The sequence below is a fragment of the Neolamprologus brichardi genome, chromosome 14 (assembly GCF_056152115.1).
Source record: "Neolamprologus brichardi isolate AB-2024 chromosome 14, ASM5615211v1, whole genome shotgun sequence".
Taxonomy (NCBI): Eukaryota; Metazoa; Chordata; class Actinopteri; order Cichliformes; family Cichlidae; genus Neolamprologus; species Neolamprologus brichardi.
In genome coordinates, this window is record NC_142117.1 from 21,504,513 (window position 1) to 21,528,147 (window position 23,635).

At 41.0% G+C, this 23,635-nt stretch overlaps 1 protein-coding gene across 2 annotated transcripts in view; it reads right to left on the reverse strand.

The window, feature by feature from the left end:
- The window catches only part of grik4 (glutamate receptor, ionotropic, kainate 4), a 339,306-nt gene that overhangs the window by 112,099 nt on the left and 203,572 nt on the right, over positions 1–23,635 (reverse strand). For both annotated transcript variants that reach the window (XM_035909771.2, XM_006795461.3), the window contains exons 4-5: positions 19,456–19,620; positions 13,552–13,649 (exon numbers count right to left, since the gene is read on the reverse strand). In XM_035909771.2, coding sequence (XP_035765664.1) covers positions 13,552–13,649; positions 19,456–19,620 — 263 coding nt within the window. The remainder of the gene's footprint in view (positions 1–13,551; positions 13,650–19,455; positions 19,621–23,635) is intronic.

Sequence of the window (23,635 nt, forward strand, 5' to 3'; positions counted from 1 at the left end):
TTGAGCTTACATTCAAGGAGAATAGTTTGAGGTATTAGTGAAGAGACCAGTGCTCTGAGCCGAAGTGAAGGTGAAAGCTAATTTCCCTTTCGGCCAGTCCAACAAGCCCTGGGTTGCCTCGGTTGTTGAGTTTACAAGTACCCAAGTCATTCTGCTACCTGTCGGATGTGAACCTAACAGGAGCATGACGGGAGGGGGTGTCTGGGTGAGAGGAGTTGAAGAGGAGGTGGACGTGCAGTAGTGCCATATGGAGGGCACAGACATAATCAACAACTACATCTGCTGGCTTGGACTCACAGGGGCATCAGATCAAAACTCAGTTTAATAAAGTATCACTGTACTTTTATGGGTCTTGGAACACGTCAGGCGCTGTGACTCATTTACATTAACACACGTTGACCTGATCATTAATTAGCATACAACGCATGCTTGGCAGGAAGCTTAAACTGTCCTTGAAAACACTTAGCACTTCTGCCAAGTGGACAGCAGCCACTCAGTCTCAGTGAGTTGAGTACAAGGTCTGTCTAAGCCAGAGGAAGAACAGTTCATCTAGCGTAAAAAGCGACATAGCTAATCAGTTTGGACATCACCAGTTGCAGAAAACCCGCCAATAGCGCAACACAGAGTACAAAACCTGGCTCAGTGTAACTTACTGCAAGCCAGAGAGTTATGTTGGCCACTGAGCACTGGATAACAGATGCTGTTGGAGACATTGTCCATCAGTCAGCAAGTGTGATGCCAAGGCCAGAATGCCAGAGAGGAGCTGGCAGAGGTGTTGATCCAGGGTGGCAGGAGATGGAGGAGGGCAGGTGGTACTCTATTATAGCTACCTGGTCCCCTCCTTTTGAACCAAAAGGTTTATTAGGGTTTTGGGAGACCAGATGCTGGCATTCAGAAAAGGCAAAATCTCGTGGGAAAGAAAGTGGCGTTGAGACACTGGAGATAAGTGAGGAAGAGTGTCAATGTTGTCCTCCCAGCAATCTCCATCCATGACCGCCGGCTCATCCCAGTCTCAGGCCATGCAGCCAGATCTCTATTTGTGGTAGTAATGAGCCGGCATCTGGTCCCTGCGGTCAGAGCAGAAGCAGACCAGTGATAAAGATGAAGTGGGCTGTGGATCCCACGGTGCCTTTTAGGAGAGTGGAACATTGACCGCGAGATCTCTATCTCATTGATCAGCCAGTTCAGACAGAAAAAAGTTCCTTTCCTCCAGAGAGGCCTGTTCCTCACACCACTGCTCTACTCTCCAGCAAAATTCTTTGTGTGGAAAACCCCCCCAGAGAGATGCTTTAAAACTCCCTGTTTGTTAACCAGCTGATTTTAAGCAGTGATTGTAAGGGGAAAAATGCTGTTCTGATTTGTGGAGTTACCCACACCTCTGATTGAACCTCTGATTAGCTGATTAAACTAACTAAGGTATTTACCAGGAAATATGGTCCTAAACAGTATGCACACTCCAAGTGTTTATCCAGCACGCTGAAACATTGTGGTATTGCTGAATCCAGAATTTTCCGCAGGGAGTTTTGATTGAGAAAGAGTTTTTTTTTTTTTTTTTATCTATCTGTGGGACTAATCCATTTCTGGGAGTCTGGCCAAATGTTTGAGTTACACCACCCAAAACAAAGCACAGTTACACTACAAAACTGGCTAACAGTTGGCCAGCAAATCTTTGGGAACATGGCCTTTGAGCTGAAAAGAGTTGACGGGGAGACAAAAGACGTGAATGCTCTCGACGGGTCCAGCTCACAGAGTGAAAATTCAGTCGGCTGCCGAAGTAACACCGGCTGGGTTAAGTATTGTCTCCTTTCACATGATGCAAAAACTGTTTCGTCTTTGTCTGCCACGCCAAGTAGCAAATAAGCAGAATCCCTCCTCATAGATCAGATCACAGCAATTATTCTAAATACATTTTGCTGTCGGCTCTCACCCGGGAGTCGCTCTGTATTGAATCCCAAAGATAAACTCGAAGCGTTGGCTTTCAGACAGAAAAAGCAGGTATGAATTTCACGCGCCGGCTCTGCCAGGGTGGCACTGACAAGACAGATCAATGGTTGTTGTGAGAAAAGGGTCAGCATAGGTGCTGGCAACAGCTGTGCGTATCTAATTATAATTAAGAAGACACAGGAAAAAGCACCTGCGTTTTGTTTGTAAGCATACTAAATGTACTGATGCCGCATGTACACTTCATCACACGTATGCATATGAACCTTGAATTATGGTCCTATTATGTATTATTCATGACTGTAATTAAATTACTGGCTCATTATGAATAAATATGCAGCAGTGGAAGATTTCTACTTCTACAGTATTTAATAGATTTATAATGCAGCAGGAAAGAAATGCCAAAGATAAATTGGCATTTGGTTATAGCTAATAGAATGAAATAATTTATCACGCTGACACTGCTTCCTAAACTAAAGGGAGCAGCCTTGACACCCTAGTACTTTACAAGCCCAGCGACAGATTGGCGACCTGTCGAGGCGCCAGCTTTCCCCCTCCGCAACCCTGAATTGGGTAAGCAGAAGAAAATGGATGAATGAACGGATGGATGGATAGTACTTTATATGCTCTAGTTCGAGGCAAACAGAAAAGCTCTTTAGCAGACCAAAAAGGAAGCGAAATGTGTAAAGGATGATGCTGCTCCACTTCTGAGACTTCTTCAGCTGAGCACCTGCCATTAAACCCTTTTCGCTTTCACTTCTGAGCCTAATATTTAATTCCCAAAACTTTCCAACACATAGACAGATGGACACAAATGCACGCATACAAAAAAAAAAGAAAAAGAAAAGGAGCTGTGTCTTAATGCAAGTCATTCCAGGTTTTTCCTTTAGCTTGCAGTCTTAAAAAACACTGAAGGGAAGTTTGATCGTTTCATCTGAAGATCCCAGAGATGTTCCGACGACGATAACAAGCAGACGGAGCAGCAAAACAAGTAGATTAAAACTCGAGTACTCGAACCTAAATTGATTTCACAAACAGGGTCAACATCAAAAAACGTTGTACTGCACACAGCAGTGAAAAGCAAATTAGCATTATGCTTTGCTGTATTTCACTACTTCTGAGCGATGAATCTGTACAAATACTAAGCTGTGAGCATCTCTAAAAGTCTGAAATCTCTTTGTGAGTTTTCAGCAGGCGCCGTGCCGTCTCCCCATTGCTCTGGATAAGCAAGCTGCATCTGAAGTTAAATATGTGTCTCCTACAGCTGGTTGTACTACATTGAAGTAAAATGCAGATCAGCTCTGTTTAATCAGCTCAGACTCGGAGTTGTGAAGAATAATGTGCTGCTTGCTGCCAGCGCGACGCTGTTTGCAGCTGGAGCGAGTTGGATTTTACATATAGTGGTCCTAAAGCTCAATTTCAGTGGAGAACTGAACCGTGAGCTGCCCCCACCCCCAAGCAGAACAGGACCCACATAGCAGAACACATACCACTACACACTCAAACACAGAGATTTATTGTGAGACTGATGGAGGGTGATTAGGCAGACGCAGAGGGAGAGAGAGGGAGAGTTTGTTTCTGAAAACTATCCCTCCATCTCTCTTTATTAGTTTTCTTAAGAGTGGCGCATCCTGACCTGCTAGTCATCTGCAGCTGCTATCTGAGAAGAACTTAGGTAGAAGGGAAATGTCAGGAAAAGAGACAGGCGGAGGAGGTAAAAATGGAAAAGAAAAATAACGTATAAGAGGAGACAGGAGAGGAAAAAGTAAGAAAGAGGTGAGAATGAGGACAACACAGAGGCGAGATCAGCTGAGGCGTGTGTAAGGGCAGTAATAGCAGATATTAAAGGTGGAACAAAAGCAGAGAGGTGAAAATTGGTTAAAGCTGGGATGGGGTGAAAGAAAGGAAGAAACTACTAAGAAACTGGGCAATGACAGGAGAATAGTATAAGACCAGACAGCAAAGGATAGAGATGTTTGTTACATCTGCAGAAAAATAAAAGTTGCACACCACATAAAGAAAAAATACAACATCAGACTCGGCTTCAAGGATGCGAACAGACAACACACCTTGGTGTTTGTGTAATCAGATGAAAGAGTTGCTTGCTATGGGGACTCTGTATGCCACCAAGCTAGCTAGCTTGGTGGCATACAGAGCAGCAGTGGAATCAGGAGAGCGACTGATAAGACTGATACCTTGGATCTGTATTTATTGCATGGAATGAGTAATAACCGAGCCGTCCCACAGGAAAACAGTCAAACAAAATCAACTGAAGAAACTGTGACATGTTGTTAAAATCACCAGAAGAAAGGAATCAAACGAACAGACGCCTTTCTTCTCGTCCTTAAAGTGAGTTATTTAATTTCCAGACGCACAGCGCCAGGGAGTATTAAAGAATAATAATGGTTATTTAAAACACATTTTGGAGACCAAAATGCCTCCAGCAAATTGCATTTCTTTAAAGCCGCATAAACTATAAAGACAATCCCAGTCATGATGAGACGAAAACAAAACAAACAAACCAAAAAATACATATTATGCACAGATGCGTTACAGTGCATGAAATTCATAATAAAATGCATTTTCACTGCATATGAAGTTAAAGGACTTATCCAGTGACAGTTGTTCATAGTGATGGTGAAAGTAAAAGTGCACTCATGATTCAGTTGCATTTAGATCCACCTTTAGCAGTAATAATGTTAAGTAATCATTGCTTTTGCATGACTCAGTCTCTCATATTGTTGTGGAGGAACTTTGGTCCATTTTTCTTCACGAGGTTGCTTCAGCTCATTGAAATTTGTGTTTATGGACTGGTCGTCCAAGGATCCGTCAGAGCATTTCAATCAGGCTGAGGTCTGGACTTTGAGCCATTGCAGTACCTTGATTTTTTTTCTTAGATTTGCTGCTGTGCTTGAGGTCATTGTCCTGTTGCATGATGCACATTTTTGTCAACTTTTGGCTGTCGGCAAAGTCGCCGGGTCCTGTGGCTGTAAAACAAGCCCAAATCACCACCCATCCACCACCGTGCTTAACAGTTCGTGTAAGGTGTTTATATGCTATGTTTGATTATCCCAAAACGTGCTGCTCTATTCAGCATTCAAAGTGCTTTCTAAGGAGTCTCTTTTACTCAGTCATATACATATTCAGTCAGTGTATTTATCTATACCTTAGCACTTTTATCTGTTCAAAGGGCATTGTTTCAGTTGCAATTTTGCGAACCTAAGTGATTCTGCAATGTTCTTCTTTTTAGAGAGAATTGTCCTTCCAAACACAGAATACTGTAGTTGTTCAGTCTATTTGTAACTGTCCTGTGGTGAACATTAACCTTTAACGTGCTAACAGAGGGTTGTGGAGTCTGACCTCGGGGTGAATTTGCCGGGACATCAATACCTGAGACTACTGGCAACTGTCTCGAATGTTCTTTGTCAAGAGATTTATTCTAAGAGACACTTCTTCAGCTGAGAGTCAGAGAGTGGAAACACACACGCTGCAGATTTTACTTGCAAGGGCGGTCACAGAGCGCTCACCTCAGAGTGGGGGCCCCGTGAAGTGCGCGCTCTGTTCTCGCACTTGTCTTTTATTTATACACAAGAAAAATGAAGTTCAGTGGAATGTTGATACGTTAGCATGTGCGTATGTGATTGTGTGTGTGTGCGTGTTTGTGTGTGTGTGAGGTCAGAACTGCTCGTTCAACTTCTTACTATCGCTGTGGGAAGATTCAGATAAAAATATCAGAACACATTTTATAAAGAACAATCAGTTCTAAGGTCATCATGCAGTATTCTATCACATGCAAACTTATATCATTAAAAGCTTATACTGACTACTAAGTACAATTTTCCATTGACATTCTCCATTTGTGACAAATCGTTCTCGCTCAGGAATTATGGATACATTGTTTGAAAATGGCCTCATAACCATTCCCAGTTAATCATTCCTGGTGTCTTTCTTCCTTGGCATTGTGTCAACACACACCTGAATGCTCCAGACCAGCAACCTGCCAAAACGTCTGCTTTTATAGAGGTGCTCAGACATGCTGATGAACAATTAATAAATTGGATTCCATTATCAGCACCTGGCTGTTACTTACCTTGTTTTTTCTGTGGAAACAGTAACGATGTGCTTAGTTTCCCATTCATTGCTTCTGTATTTTGGCTTAATTTTAGTTAAATAAATATAAAACTATGTAATCTGTCATGTAGTGTAATTCATCTGAAGTTGTTTTCACCTAATTTTAAGTTTATATACTGGCACAGGGCACGACAGTGTGTAAGACAGTAACTAGTGTGTGCTTGTGTGAAAGATAAGCTGACCACATGTTTGTTGTACATGAACATGAGCTGCAGTATTCTGGCTCTGGTATGACCAACTGTGGTGAAACATCTGGAAGGGAGACGTTCGAAAGCATCCAAAGTAAAGACAGCTATCGTGTAAATGGTCTCTGGCCAGAGAGGATTTTCCGGATTGGCTAGTGGGCTTATCAAGTGACAAAAAGCAATTCTGCACCGCGTGTAGCACAGAGCTGCAGGATAACTCACCCATTTAAATCAGTTAGGAAAGCTCAACACGAAACACAAACACCTCAGATTCAGTATCTGCACATGTGAGTGGACAGACATGTAAACACTCTGATACTATTTCAAATATTCAAAGTGAGCGTGAGTGGGTTCTTTTAAGGAATAGTACATAATAAATGACACAAATGAAGCACTCAACCTGAAAACTCTGCTTCTTTGAAAGCAGGTTTTCAACTGTTCAATAACCATATGCAAGCAATCAACTGTGCCTCAGCTTTGTCTGATGTTCCTGTTCAGCAATTGCTTCTGTCTGGCCATGTGGAAGAATCCTACGGATTTCATTTGCCTACTAATAAAGTAATCTTGAGGAATATGTTTTGACTCCAAACTATCTTCCAAATAAAGTCACGCTCAGAAGAGAGAGGTACAGATTCTTTCTTTTTTTCTGGTGCCGAATGAGTTTTTCAACAAAAGCACTCCCAATGCACCAAAACACTGTATCACAGGAGACAGGGACGAGGGAGAGGCACAACATGAGAAGGGAAGAGCTTCTGCAACACAGCAAGAGAGGGATAAAGACACCTTAAAAGCACCGCTAATCGAGCACTTGGGTTAGGTGACATTCAAGTTGCAAGCAATTTTCAGAGTATTTAAATAATAGTTTTCTCAGAGAATACTTGAGTTATTTTGTGTGTCTATGTGTGGATAAAAGCACAAATCCCTCAATATTGCCAGCATGGCCTTAGTTTGCCCAACAGACCTCAGGTTCACCTCTAAATCCAACCTGAGCACCGCCCTGCGGAAATGCAGCTGGATAATCTCTCTGTACTCCTAGAAGCAAATGGCTTTTCAAGCCTAAAGCAACCCCTGGACATCAGACATATCATTAATATTCATGAAAACGCCCGACACATGTTGAAGTCATAGAGTATTATGTTTCCTCACTCCAGCAGACACAGGGATACAGCACGTTTCATCCTTTACGGTCGAGGAAAGTAGGCAAGGGATAAAAACAGGGCATGAGATCATCAGTGGCATGGAAAAGGATTCAGATAAAATAGGAGGCATGTAAAAATGTATTCATTGACATTTGCTCAATTACTTTAAAATCTTATTATGGCCAATAGCTAAATGACCTATCCAAGCCTTACTATGAAAATAAATTAAAGTACAACACGGGCATTGAAAATAGAGCCTCTGGGATTTCTGATAGGGGGATTAGAACTCCTGGAACCTAAATGTAGTTCTTCTAAGTCACCATTTATAAACTATGAATACAAGTCTGATTTCTTATCTTTGAGATTCAAAAGGAAGCATCGCAGTAATACGAGAACCTCACTGCATAGTCGAGCTTAAATACCTGCAAAGCAACAGGAGGCTTCTAACACACGCAACATTAGTCTGCCCTGTTTTTAAGTCCCGGTCCCAAGGTTTCCTTGTTACATTGTCTCAGATGATAAGAAGCGCTCAACCTGCACCCAGTCAATCACTTCTCTGCAGTGGCTCCTTTTATATTAGTCACCATTAGTGTGAAACCCAGATGGCTCAGTCCCACTCCCCTGCCTCTCTCCTCGGTAAATGTGGCCAACAGCAGTGGAACTCAGGGAGTGATTGATAGAGACTGGTAAACGATGTGCTGATCACCTAGTGGGGTCTGTCAGCCACAATATTGCTGTCAGTGTCCAAGGAAACCACGAGTTGGGGCAGCAACAGCATCTGTGGCTCTGTGCTCACAGTGAGGGATTAGGTGGTCAGAACCTGGTGTGCAGAGTGCCACACACACACACCACACAGACACGCACGCGCACACACCTCTGCTCTAGCAAATACAGCTTCCATTATTACTTTTTTGTGTGCTATTTTTCAGTTATTTCTTATTTTGAATCTGTCTGATCAAGAACCTTTTATTTTTATGAAATATCAACGGCTTCCTCATGAAATGCCTTTGGTGCAAAAATGTATATGTGTTTTGCTCACAAAGCCCTTGATCGTACTGCACAACACCTGGACACCCTTTGGTTTTATTCTCCGGCATCTAATTTACTCCTGTCCCCCTGAGCAGTCCACAGAGGCGTGCTGCAGACTATTTGCCTTTCAAGCACAGAATAAGGGTTTACATTATTTCACGAAGAACTGCTGTTTACTCTGCCGCGCTATTGGATGAGCCTGACTTATAGCCGTACCATACTCAGGAAAACACCTAGTTGGTGCAAAATAATGAAGTTTTAACTTGGACTTCAGCCTCTTCATGCACAGCCCTTCTTACCAGGGGTCCATTTATGATCATTGCAAAGGTTGACCGTATTCATATTTTGCCTAAAGTCAATCATTTTCTAACTAAAAGCACTCAATGTGCCAATAAATGATTAATACCTGCTTTAAAAATCTCATTATTTCTTTAGGGCATGGATCCTTCTCAACTACTACACAGATGGGAGATTTAATAGATGATTGAATTTGATCTTCATTTTGTGAACATTTTGTGTTACAGGATATCCATTGTCTCAATACCAAGATTAATGTGGGTATTTATTAGTAAGCTTACTTTTTTTTCAAGGCCAAGCTGGTGAATGCCATCAAAAGGCATTCCCATCAGAATGAGAAAGGTGACCTCTCTGCAAGACAGATAACACACACACCAGCAGCTGACTAGGCCGATTTGCACACCTTAAGCCTGAGATGAAGGACTTAATCAGCAAAATCAGATGGTGTAGTGTTTGATTTGAATACAGGCTCATGTTTGATTTGAATACAAATCTGCACACTCCTAACTCTTGATAACATCCAGGTGAGGGTCAATGAGTTAAAGGATAATTCCGCTTTACGTCATCTCAACACATTTCCCATATACGGGGATGTTGTGATCTTTTCTTAGCCTCCCGTAGACACAAAGCAGGGAGTCAGTGTTCTTATCCATAATGGACAATAAAATAAAATGTCAGCGCCGAGCACATGACATTAGTCACAAGTGTAACAATCAAATGTAAAAGGCGGTGACTCAGATACTGTGTATTCCGGTACTGAAACATGTACTTATATAAGGTTCACCGACCAACAGTGCACAAAAAGCTCCACATTTACCATCTACAGCAGTAAAACGCTACTTAGGTATTTATGCAGTAATCCAGTGATATATTGTAGAATATAAACAAAATACGTCTCTCAGTGGGGCCAATGCCCTAAATTATGGGTACTTATAGGTACCTTTAGGTCATGTGCTAATAGAATTTATGTAATTTTATGCAGGACTTAAACTAGTAATGGCATTTTTATATAGTGCAGTTTTGCTCCCTTTGCTTGAAGGATCTTGTTGTTGTTTATCAGTAGTCGAAGGGGGAAACGACTCTGTTGCAACACTTGGCACAGTTTTGAGCAGAAGCTTGTTTTATGTGTTGCCATCAATCCAAATGTAAACATTATGCGTCTCAGATAAAAAGGGAATCATAACTAAAAATAGCCAAGAGTGTTACGTCACGGCAGTCAGCTGTATTTTTGCAGTAACATTTTTGTTCGATATTAACCCTCTCAGGCTCAAATTAAGTTTTTGTTGCTAATGCACAAAAGAATACCTGCAGTGGTACTTCTGAGTAAAAAAAAACTCATAAAATATGCATGTTGGGTAATCAGGTTGTTATCTTTTACTTGTTGCAAATCTGCAACGCCTACCTTGAGAGGGTTAAAGAATATCAGTGCAAAAAACCCCTAAATATAGGCTTTAATAAATTAAGGAACACAAGTAAAATGACAGAGTCTCAAAGATTAGAACGGAAAAGCTGCTCTCACACATTGCCGTGCCCCCGGAAAATCACAGAAAAGGTCCTGTTCGGAGGAGACAGTTGTCAAGACTGATAGTGGATGCAGGAGTGTTAAATTTACAGAACAGTTGGTGATGGACACCAAACTAGCACAGCACAAGCCCAGTGCGAATGTTTCTATGAAGCTGTCACGCGATGTGGGAGACCACATTATATATTTGTCCCTTTCACTGATGACTGAATTATCAGCCGTCTAAATGCTAAAGCTATTCAGTCTGAAGAAATGGTATCTGAGCTGGCCGAGCTGTATACTACTGGCCGAGGCCCGATTAAAATGACTGCTTAATTAAGTGTTACATGAGGATTAAATTAATATGACAACAGCAGATCTTCTAATCCTGTCAGTCTCTGTGACAAACAGGCACGATTGGCTGAGCTACAAAGTATTCTGGTAATCCAGCCGATTGTGCAACCCAGATCACAAAGAGAAGACATCAATAAAGATGGAATTTGAGCCAGTGGAGGAAAACTGCACATCTATGCGGATGGTATCAACTCCTAAGAGTATTTTATTTCTATACTGCGTTTATCGGTTAACAATTCAAAATGTGCATTTTCTCTACGTGGAGTCTTTAATATTCATACGGTGGTATTATCATAGTCAGTGTTTCAAAGCTCTCTGTAGTCAGTGCCGCCAGAGATTTTTAACAGCAGGGAGTCCTGGTCTGTCTATGGCTATAATAGACTGATATCTCATTAGAAAGACAAGCTGCACTGTACCAGAGGACTTTATTGGAGCTAGTATGGCAATAGAGTGTGCTTTAGTCGTTCTACCGATCAGATTCCTGCAGTTAAATAGGCGGCTTCACTGCAGACACAATCTAATTATGGCAGAGCACAGCAAAACACACTGAATGGATAAAATGAACGATGGTTGACATGTTTTTATAAAAACTGTAGTTAATAATCAAGCCGTCTCAGAATTTACTAATTTATTCAGCAAAATGTATTAAAAAAAAACATCAAATTTACCGCACCACATCAAGGCTGTCACAGATACATTTTTCCAAACGCACATATCTTATTTATAATAGATTTTTATCTAGTTTATAGTTTAGTCTCGTTTAGAGGAGCGCTGTCTCTTGACATCAGGCAGCAAAACAAACCATGTCAGAGTTCAGACGAGCCAATTAGCATCCAACTGGGATCTGTTTGGTTGCAGTCAAGCTCTGTACAAAATCCAATCAGTCATGTTTAAAGTGTGCTCAGATAAGAAATTATACATTTTTAAATCAGACCAGTATAATAAAAAAAACATCTGCTAAATATCCTCATTTAAAGGAATAGATGGATGGCCAGTTGTTGCTTTCAATAAATGAGATACAGGAGAAACCAAACCAGACTTTGTATAAAACTGCATAGATCACTGTTTTAGTTTCTAATTATTCTGATAAAATAATTTACCATACTGAATATTTCCAGTTGAGTCACACTGAGAAAACCTGACATGCTCATGAGTGCAGGAGACAATATAACAACTTTAAACATAAGCAGTCATGTGGCCCCAAAAAAGTTGCCCACACACTTGTCCACTCCTGCTTTATTTAGTCACAAGAAGTCATTAAAACTACTTTGATCTTTTAAAATCTTGTAATAGTAAGAAGCTCTCACAATTTCATGTCCTTCTGTAGGTTTTTCAGAGAAAAAGGCAGCACATTTAGAAGCCCCCCTCCCCCAATTCTGCTACTGTGAGACTGAAGGCCATGCTCATTTTGGTATGCCATACACGAGCATATGCAGCAGTATAAAGGCTAAAGGATCACTGCTTCACGGTGTTTGGCAAAAAGATTAAAACATTTTGGAAGGCAGTTACAGAGACATGTGAGAAAATTATGTCAAATGAAGTTCCAAATACCCCAAAACTATTTCTGCTTGGTTTGTAGCCAAAAGAACACAGTTGTCATCAATGTGAACAAACATGACTGAACCTCAGGTTTTAAATCCTAAAAAGCTATCAGGGAAGCAAACAAAAAATAAAAATGAAAAATAAAAAAGCACATTGACTAGAAAATACTCAGAAAAAGAGTCAGTCCTGTCACATCAAAATGGAGCAAAATCTCTGAGGAGTGATTTCAGCACCTTGTTGAATCTGTGCCATAAAGAATTAAATCAGTTCTGAAGGCAAAAGGAGGTCCAAGTTGGTGTACCTAAAAGAGCAGCTAGCGAGTATATACAAAGATTTTTAAAAAATCTAATTTAACGGGTTTGGGAACAATATTTGAACTATGTACAAAATGATTCTTGGGCAGTTTGCTCTTTGTTTTCTTTGTATTTGGATATTTTATCATTACTGCAATTCTTTTTCAAATATTAATACAATATAACTGAAAGGGAAAACATGTCCAGTGATATTTTGACTTGAGCTGTATAGCAATGGAGAAAAATGACACGGTAGAATTTCATCATTTTTACGAACAACTGGGAACCCTTTCCCCGTAAGTCTCCTGCTAAACCCACATAGCCACTAACGAGCGGCAACTTTTCAAACTCTTTGGGCCAGATTTACTAAGTAGGACAGACTAGTGTGAGGCTGCAAACAGAAAAAACCCAGAAGAATAGGAGGGGAAAGTTCTGTGGGTGATCTAATAACAATGTGCACATTTATTAACACAGTCCATCTCCTTTATGTCAATATGAACAATCCAATCTACCAACAGCAGGGAAAATATGCATAGGGACACAAACGAGCAGATCAGATGAGAGCGTGAGTGATTGACCGCAAACATGGGAAAAGTTTAATACTTTAATCTGGCAGAAATAAGTCAGTGACAGTTGGATAAAAGGTGTGACCCACTGTGGAAATTTAAAAAGGTGTCTCATGAGATGCACAAGGGAAATTTCACATTTGCAAGCTATCTTGCTGAGTTTTGACTGGTGGGGTGAATTTGTTATTTAAATAACATTTGCAGTCTGAAGGCGGTAGACATATGACAAATGACTGCAAATGTGAATGAAGCTAAAACACTTATGCACAACAGCACTTATGTACAGCCTTATTAAAGCCCTGCTTGACTTTCGAATGGTTTATGCAGTGTGTTATGACTTTCAGTTGGAGATTATTGGTCATTTTTGATTTCTTCCAGAAAATTATAAATTCTAGTTTGTAATGATAAGGACCTTCTGGCATTCCAGATGAGTTACCACACAATAAGCAGTTTTCCTTCACGAAAGGAAAACTTTCTGTGCAAATATAATATTTGTGCAGCTAAATCTGCCCCTTTTTTTCTGTGTGGCTGAATCGCACGCCACCAGCCCCGGGCCAGTTGGTTGGAACTTACCTCCTTCTCTCCACATATATTGCTGATGATTGAGTTGGAAGCTGGACTGGCAGATGGACCAAGGACTGCCACCACCCCTTTGGACATGATCTGGCACACTGGAAAAAAACAGAGGAGCACAGAGAAGCAGGGGCAATTAGAGGTAACAGAGATAAATAAAGTAAAGTAAGGCAGTTGGTGTTAGATCAGGCTTTTTTTTTTCAGGCTAATGTTAATGGATCCATATGATCACTGAACAGATAGCAGCCTGCACCAGCATTTCTCCTGTCTCAAGGGAACCAGAAACTACAAGTATAAGGGAAATATGCACAAGGGCAGATGCTACACTCTATCTGCCTTTGGATGTTTTACTTGTTGGGGATATTAATATGATCAACTCTCAAGTATAAAGACGGAAAGATATGCAGTAAAAAAGAAAGAAGACAATGACGGATAAACAGAGTGGGAGTCGGTGAAAAGCAGACATTGGGAAATGTGACAAGCAGCAATATCTGGAGGGTGAAAATAAAAAATCTGGTATTTGATAATTTGCACATGAATGCAATAATATCCCCAAAGGTGACACGCACGCACACACACACGCACGCACGCACGCACACACACACACACACACACACACACACACACACACACACACACACACACACACACACACACACACTTGATTTAACAGCGGTACCTTTGGGCTTTAAAACATATCTGTAAACAGAAACATTTCAGTAAAAGTGACTTTCTTTCCTTTGCCATGTGCACGGGCCATATGCTTTAATCTCCCATACTGGGAAAGAATGCCGTTTCTTATGTGTTTATAATCCCTGGCTTGTAATTAACACACTGCAGTCCAGGGTGTAAAGAAGACACACATACTGAAGCACTATTATTGTTTGAGCATGTGTGCACCAAAGTGTGTGTGTGTGGGTGTTGGTAATTTGGTGGCTGTTATTGGGGAATTGCTGAGCATTAACCAGCCACCAGTGTAAAATAGGCAAAGGGGAAACATTTCCAGGCCCGTGCGGTGCATCGAGAGGCAGTGAATCGAATGATTAATAAGTAATCCGCTAGTCACCCATGGGGCTTGTAAGACATGAATACACTGGCATCTCACATGAAAAAAAAACAACACACATGTATACAGTGCACACACTAACGCATCCACGCCCACACTTTTGTTTGCACCTGTCTGTAATGGCTTCACTGAATTATAAAGCTGAATGATTTGACTGCAAGCCAGAATGCTCCCGGCCCTGGTGACACTTTCATTTGCTCTCTTTGTGCACGGCGAGCTTTTTCTGTGTGTAAATATGTGAGCCATATTGAAAGTATTTGGACAGTTACACTTTTTTTTGGGAAAAAAAAACACCGTGTGGGATTCAGTTCTTTTACTATATTAGGTCTAAATTAAAAGGATTCAAAAACATTGCTTAAACTAAACAATTATATAGGTTTATGTAAATATATGTAAAAGCACTTTACATAGGTTAATTCCTAAAAATGGATGTAGCTCTGGATGAAAAGGTCAATAGAGTGAAATCTGCTTTAAAAAAAACAAACCCAAAATGTTACGCATGGCCCAAATCAAACAATTTCCTGTAAACAGCATTTATAGGCTATCACGCAGCAGAATTAGCACACTACTCTTCAGTTGTGCTTTTACTGCTATTAAAAGTTGATGGATAACTAATGAGGTACAATATATTGCCACTAGTATTCGCTCGTCTGGCTTCACATGCATATAGACCTGAGTGACATCCATCCATCCATCCATAGGATTTAAAATGATGCCACTTTGCAGCTGTAAGAGCTTCAGCTTTACTGGGAAGGCTTTCCACGAGGTTTAGGAGTGTGTTTATGGGAATTTATGACCATTCTTACAGAAGAGTGCCTGTGATGTCAAAAAATGATGTTGTATGAGAAGGCCTGGCTTGCAGTCTACTCTCTAATTCATCCCAAAGGCGTTCTGCCAGGTTGAGGTCAGAACTCTGTGCAGGCCACTCACGTTCTTCCACACCAAACTTACTCATCCATGTCTTTATAGGCCTTGCATCATACACTGGTGTGCAGTCATGTTGGAACAGGAAGGGGTCATCCCCAACCTGTTCTTGCAAAGTTGGGGGCATGAAATTGTCCAAAATGTCTCAGTATACTGAAGCGTTAAGAGTTCCTTTCACTGGAAATAAGGGCCGAGCACAACTCCTGAAAAATCAATTTACACACTGTTCTCGAGCTAAGAACACTATGCGCCTCAGCATCTGCCGCTCTGTGATTTTACATTGCCTACCCTTTAATGGCTGAGTTGCGGTTGTTCGCAGTCACTTCCACTTTGTTATAATACCACTAACAGCTGACTGTGGAATGTTTAGTAGTCAGGAAATTTCTGACTGGACTTGTTGCACAGGTGACATCCTATTACGGTACCATGCTTGGGATTCACTGAGCTGCTGAGAGCGACTCGTTCTCTCACAAATATAGAAGCAGTCTGCATGCCTTGGTGCTTGATTTTATACACCTGTGGCCATAGACATGACTGGAACACCTGAATGCAATGCCAATGATTTGGATAGGTGAGTAAATACTGGCAGTATAGCGTACATGGGATCTTTCTGTGCTTTCAGATCCAGCTAGAGAATCTGAGTATCCCACATTCAGGGAGTCAAAAAAAACCAACAAGATGCTACAACAAGCCATAATTGAAAATGTAGCCGCAGACAAAGTCCAATGAAAGTACAGCGCTGGAGTTCAGGTAGTCACTGACTACCACAGTCTGTTCCTTTCCACACTCATTACCACAATTAATTTTCCTCAAAGGCCTCATGAGAAACTTGGGCTGTTGTGAAGGACCGCAACAAAAAGATTATTAAGTGATCAAATTAATATGAAGCTGCACTCGGTTCTGCTTGGTATTCATTTTATTTATACAACAGTCCCAGTTTGTCATGTGGCCTTTGGGGAAAATTAATTACCCACCCCTGCTTTATTTGGTCACAAGATGTCAAACTCAGCACAGCCCCTTTCTGATGGCAGTCTGACTCAGTCCATGACACTGGGGACCTCTGCTATGAAGATTTTCATCTTCACAAGCCTAAAAGCCAGTGAGACTACTCTTATTCAACAAGGAGGAATGTGCCACACTCTTTTTTTCTGAGGGTGAAGGTGAAAAAATTGGATTCACCTTATAACTGCCATAAACACAAGTGTTCTTTTTCTCCTTGATAATAACTATTTACATAAACATCTATATGCATCTCCAGAAATACTTGTTCACAAGATTTCCATAATTATGCATGTCCCTCGAGTTTCTTTGTGGCTCAGATCATAAGATCATCTTTAGGCCATTATCACTATTTAACATTGTTTTTCACTAATCAATACAAGTTAGTATAACCCTGTAAACTCATGTCCTTAAGAAATAGGGAAAAAATCCAGTTAAGACTCAGGAGATAGGGCTCTTCGGCTGAAATTTTTGGTTTATTGGGTCATGGCCTTCAGCTCACACTGGAGCAGTTTGCAGCTGAGTGTGAAGCGGCGGGAATGAGAATTAGCACCTCCGAGTCTGAGGCCATGGCCCTCAGCTGGAAAAGGGTGTAATACGCACTCCGGGTCAGGTAAGAAATACTGCCCCAAGTGGAAGAGTTTAAATATCTCGCAGTCTTGTTCACAAGTGAGGGAAGTTGGGAGCGGGAGATCGACTAATGGATTGGTGTTGCAGCTGCAGCGATGCGGACAATGTATCAGTCCATCGTGGTGACAAAAGAGCGAAGCGTAAAAGCAAAGCTCTTGATTTACTGGTTTACTCTTTCCCACGTCCCTACACAAAGCGGATGTGCACGAACTTTAGGTAGTTACCGAAAGAACGAGACTGCGGATACAAGTGGCAGAAATTAGTTTTCTCTGATGGGCGGCTGGCCTCTCCCTGAGAGATAGGGTGAGGAGTTCAGCCATCTGGGATGGGGTCAGAGTAGAGCCGCTGCTCCTCCACAGGAGCCAGTTAAGGTGGTTCAGGCATCTGACAATGCCTCCTAGGCGCCTCTAGGTGAGGTGTTCTGAGAACGTCCCCCTGGGAGGAGGCCCTGGGGCAGACCCAGGACACACTGGAGAGATTATATCTCTTGGCTGGCCCGAGAGCGCCTTGGTGTTCCCCCAGAAAACCTGTTGGAGGTGGCTGTAAAACATGATGGAGGCTCTGTCATGGTAAAGAGCTGCATTTCGGCCAGTGGTGTTGGGGATCATGTTAAAATTGATAAAATCATGATAGCGGAAAAATACCTTCAGATTTGAATTCACAAATCAATGCCACCTTTTTCAGCATGACAATGATCCCAAACAATGGAACACCATCATTCATGGATTGGCCTCCCTAGAGGCTGAACCTTAACTTTATTGAAACAGTGTGGGGTCATCTTGACAGAGAACAGAATAAAAGGCCTCAACATTTAAAGAAGAGCTTTAAATGACTTCAAGAAACCTAGAGATCTTTCCTGAAGACTACTTAAAGAGAGTAAATTCAGGATGTGTTCAAGAATAAAGGTTGTCATATAGATGTCGCACATTATTATATAGAACAGAAAATCTGTGCATGATAGAATCTTACAGTATGTGGATGTTATGCAGCAATCAGACTATGTCCATACTGAACAGCCAGGAAAGGACTCATTGATGGTGGAATCTGACTTTTCTTCCCAGGTAATTCTCACTCTGTGATATTTTCATCTATCCGCGGCCGCTGATCCGTCCCTAATCCAAATCCTGGCTCTAATTACACACTCACATTTTCACACACTAAACATTTGCACAGTATACACAAAATCCAGCTTGTGCACAGCTACACACGTTGCTTTACATATACCCACACGCACAAACACAAACACACGGGGACACATGCACGCACGCAAGCACACTAAAGGAACCACACTGTGAGGTTTGTCTTAGCCCGGGCAGAGAAAGTAAAACAGTTTGTTGTGGTTGTGGTAACTAAAGTGCTGTTTCCATGTATTAGGCAGGCGCCACTGAAGCTCTTGCATTTGGGAAAGTAGGAATGTGTCATATTGAAAATCAATGGCTGCTCTTTTTGCAGAGACACACTGCGCTGTATTGATTTGGGGTGTTTTAATTAAAAATTTTAAAACAAACAAACCAATAAACATTGAGGTGTGATGCTACAAGTCACCAGACAGTACAAAAATGCTGTGGGTAAGTGCTGATACCACTGATAGCAAATAGCTACTCTGGCTTAAGTTAATAGAGTCACTCTCAGTGATGCATTTGTCACATCTAGGTAACAAATTAGTGGGAATCCCATGATGGTCTGGCCTACTTAATAAAAGCTCAACAACACCTGGATTAGAATGTCCACTGCACCTGGTGGTTTAGGCCAAAAGTGACGTGTTCTGTCTTTTTGTGCACATTTCCATTTTTATAACTTGGGGCTAATGGCTGATGCGTAGACGTAAATGTATGATTGTGGCAATCTTTATCACCATTTCTCAGAAATCCCAAGATTTTTAAGAAAGAGATCTTGGAACAGCTTGAAAAGATGAGACTTTCTGGAGAAAAAAAAAACAATTAAATCTCAGTGAATTTGTTGATTCCTCTTTCAACTGATGCTTCTATCAAAGCGTTGATGGTGGAGGTTTATTTTCTGAGCCTATTGTTCAGGACTAGAATGCAGGAGTACAGGGAGTATAAATGGTGATGGGCCCGCGGTGACATCACAATCGGAAAAACCTTTCAAGGTCATCTCTACAAAAGCGAGCAACCATATAAAAAAAATAGAACATCTATTAAAATATGTTATGAGAAACTACTTGCAGAAAGAGCAGGAGAGGCTCTTTTTCTTTGCATGAATAAACATGTTAGCCAACAAACTCACACACACAATCACTTGCTTTTCTTTCCTGTGCTACTTACTTGTTTCCCCCATCTCATATTCGCTGTCTCTCAGCAGTTCAAAGATGTCCACCTCCAGCTTGCCAGTGATGGAGCGGTTACTGCTCCTGTTGATGCTGTCTTTGGCCAGCGTGATAGCCAGACGCTCTCCTCTGCTGCACTCCATAGGGTCATCAAGGATGGCAGCTGAGGAAAATGGAAAAAGCCATTGTGTTGTTGTGAGACTGAGAGAAAATCCCCCAAAATAAAACACATTTATTCTCACTGGTAAGTGAAATATTTCCCAAATGAAGGAGAGTGAAGATGGCCTTTTTGCCATTGAGTTTAGGAATTTAAAAAGACACTTTTTCCCCTTTCTTCAATAAAAAGTCTAGTCTACAGAAAGCAGCTCCCAAGGCGCACAGGCTTATTAGGACCAGTGCTTATTTGACTTTCTCCTCACCTTTCTCCATTATTCTTGAGTACCTCCAATGACACAGCATTATCCTTAATAACTCTATACACTTTTCCAAGCAGCTTGTAGAGTAGGGGCGGGGTATTTAATATTTCCAAAAAGGTGAAGTGCTACATAATGTAAATAATGGATCTGTATGGTAAAACCCTGAAATCTTAAAAGCTTTAAATTCTTTCACCTATTCAAAGGCATTTTAAAGAGCAGCACAAAACCTAAAAGTCATCCTCGGTTGTTCAGCGTCTGTAAAGGCATGCCAGACACTTAAAACCCCAGTCACTGCAGCAGCTTTCCAAAGACGCTATGTACGCCGTGTAGGTCTACAAAATTAAATCAGTTTGTCACAAGAACACTAAAGAATGACAAGACAGCATGTTGTTCTCCAAAATGATTTATGTGCATTCTCTATGCAATATTTGTTGCAGTGTAGTCGCATTATAATCAGAGGAACTGATTCCTGTCTTGTATATGGCTTAGCTAAGCCAATTATAAAGGGATTGGATATAGATGGTGCTTTCTTCTCATTTTTATGCAGAAAAAATAATGTAATTCCACCACAATAAGGCTGCAGATGGTTATTATAAATCATTGCACAGCACATCATAACTAAGGAGTGGCACATTTGTGTGCATGCTCCGATTTTTTTCTTTTTGGGAACAACATTATGAACTTACTCCGTGACCTTAAATGGCACAGGTGTCACACTGTCATGATGAGCAATTATGCAGGTGCAGCAAACATCATCTGTTTACTGTGTTGTCAGAAAGGAGAGAAACAGAATGGCACACGGCTTCTCATTCTGTCTCTTATTTCTGATTATCAGTCCAACCATTAATGGGCTTTTTTCGTGAAATTGTGTGGCTTGATCCACTGACTCTATGCTGGATCAATGCTCGTTAGAACCCTGACAAGTCAGCAATATATCAACAATCAGTCAAGTGCCTATTCATTACAAAACTGCAACAATTTTGAAATTATATATTGACAACTTAATCAGCTTTCGACTCAATTACGTCAACAAATATTTATATGAAATGCAAGACACCTCCAAAAGTCTACAGTCAGGAAAGTAAAACCTAATAAAGTGTGCAGCAGATGTCTGAAAGCAGGCTTTGTAATTACTGTAATTACACTGGGCTAGCACAAAGGTTCTTAAGTTAAATCGATTACATCTGCAGTTAAAGCGCAGGCAGGAGATAAAAGCAACCAACCCGGAAAAGTGTGAAATTAATAAGGCACAAAAAAAATACAATTAAGTACAACATGGCTGAAAGGAAATGTGCTGTAGGCTGTCCAATATAGAGGAAAACCGTGGGTTGCGTGTCTCATCTTATCAGAATTAAATGATCAGACGTGCATGCAAAGCTGAAACATGTTTGAAGTGACCTTTTCCCTACGGATCACACAGCTGAATAAACATCAGCTAGCTCTGACTCGCAAAGATGAGACATACCCACTCATCTGATACCATCACAGCGCCAAGTCACAGCAAGTCAATATCTACAGCCCACTGAATGCTCTGTGAACAAGCAGAGAGTAGCTGTGGAAGGTCATCTGAGGTTGCACTCACCTCTGGCTTTTAAAGCTGTGAACAAAGGACATGTTTGCTTACCCAATAGACTACTTCTTGATTATTTCCAGCTTAATATCATATTATTTAGACACTATTGTAAAATCAAGAATAAGATGCCTTCAAGAGCGGTATGATGGTGCAGCTCACAGGTCTTGGGTTTGAATCAACCAGACAGCTGGGGCTGTGTTTGCATGTTCTTGCGCTTGTGTGGGTTCTCACCAGCTCCAAAGATATGAATGGGTTAGGTTAACTGGAAATTCTAAAGCGTGAGTGGGAAAGGCTGTCTGTCTTTGCATTAGCCCAGCAATACACTGGAAACCTGTCCATGGTGTATACCAACTTTTGCTGGGATAAGTTCCAACCCTGAACTGGATAAGCAGACGAAAATGGATGGCTGGATGGAAGTATAGAGAACTTTTCCTGGATTTAATTGTGTAGAGAAAAAAAGGACTCTGTTCCAAAAATCTTTCATTAGCTCTCTCCTCTCTGTCCTAACAACCCCCATCACACAAGCACAGTCTTTATACAGCTAAAAATGTATCGGTGCTGACTTTTATCGTCACATTGGATTCAGTGCTTGCTCTTCCAGGTGAAACACTTTTGCTTAAACCGGCAGCATGCCTTGCTTCCTGTGTGGATACTACTCAATTGAAACTGGCTTGAAACAATATTTGACCGGTTAGTCTCCTGTCACGGGCTCTTCTAAAGCCAGAAAACAGGAGGCCAGTTTCCTCTCAGATACAGTATGCAGGCTATTATGGAATATGGGGGTCATAATAAATGACAAAAAAACCAAAAACCCAACATGCATGTTGACAGAACATATTAAAGATGTTATGAAGGATAACAAAACTAAAACAAACAAACAAGCATTGTATGATTGTGGCAGGACACTGCCAACTTTAAGTAATTTAATTGCATTTTCCAGTTAATTTTTTTCCATAAGTGTAAAACATTTAAAACATTTAATTGATTGGTATGCATTCAGCTTATACTAAGCATATTTTCTTAATAATTAATTAGTTATTAGACAAATAAACCTTTGATTTTATATATTTCAGCTAGATTTTACTCAAAATGATTTCTTCCTGTTTATGAGGGCAAAGACTTGGTTTTTGGAGTGTAGAATAAAGTATGAACAGCAGGATTCATTCTAAAAAAAACCCCCTTGATTATATGGACTCACTAACTGCGCAGTAATTGCTTTATCCGGCCATGTTAAATAAATTTTGAATCAATGTTGAAATACTGATGAAACTTGTCAGTGTAATAGTAATGACATTGGAATAACATTGATTCAGTTTGATTAGGTTGATTATGTTTTTCTAAGATAAGATAAGATAAGACTTTATTGATCCCACGACGGGGAAATTTTTTGCGCTACCTCAGCGTAGGTACAGATATCAGAAGGAAATACAAAAATACAAATAAGTACAACAAAAAAAGTAAGATAATACACTATGAGTGGGTGGCTGTAGCTCAGGTGGCAGAGCAGGTCAGCCACTAATCAGAAGGTCAGTGGTTCGATCCCAGGCTGCCTCCTGGCTGCATGCCAAATATCCTTGGGCAAGATACTAACCCCATGTTTGCCTACTGGTGGTGGTCAGAGGGCCCGGTGGCGCCAGTGTCCGGCAGCCTCGCCTCTGTCAGTGTGCCCCAGGGCAGCTGTGGCTACAATGTAGCTTGCCATCGCCAGTGTGTGAATGCGTGTGTGAATGGGTGAATGACTGAATGTAGTGTTAAGCGCTTTGGGGTCCTTAGGGACTAGAAAAGCGCTATACAAATGCAGGCCATTTACCATTTATTTACTATATACAACAGTAGCATACAAATTATGTGATTATGGATACAGTTGTGGAAATATGCAAGACATAAACTATATAGCTTATAATTGTCGTTGTTTATAATTGATGATCTAGTTATAGTTGACCAAGTGAAAAGTTATGGATTCATAGATGTCTGGGAAATTGAAAAGCTATTATCAATTGAACTGTTCCATCACACCCCTCGCAATGTGGTACATCCCGTCTGACCACCATTAGAAAGTCACTGATCTATGGTTGACCAGGAATTTATATTAAAATACGATTTATTTATAGATGAAAAATCATGACAGCTGTCAATATGGCTGACTGGGAAATGAAAGTATTGCAGCCCATCTGTCCACTATTAGATGA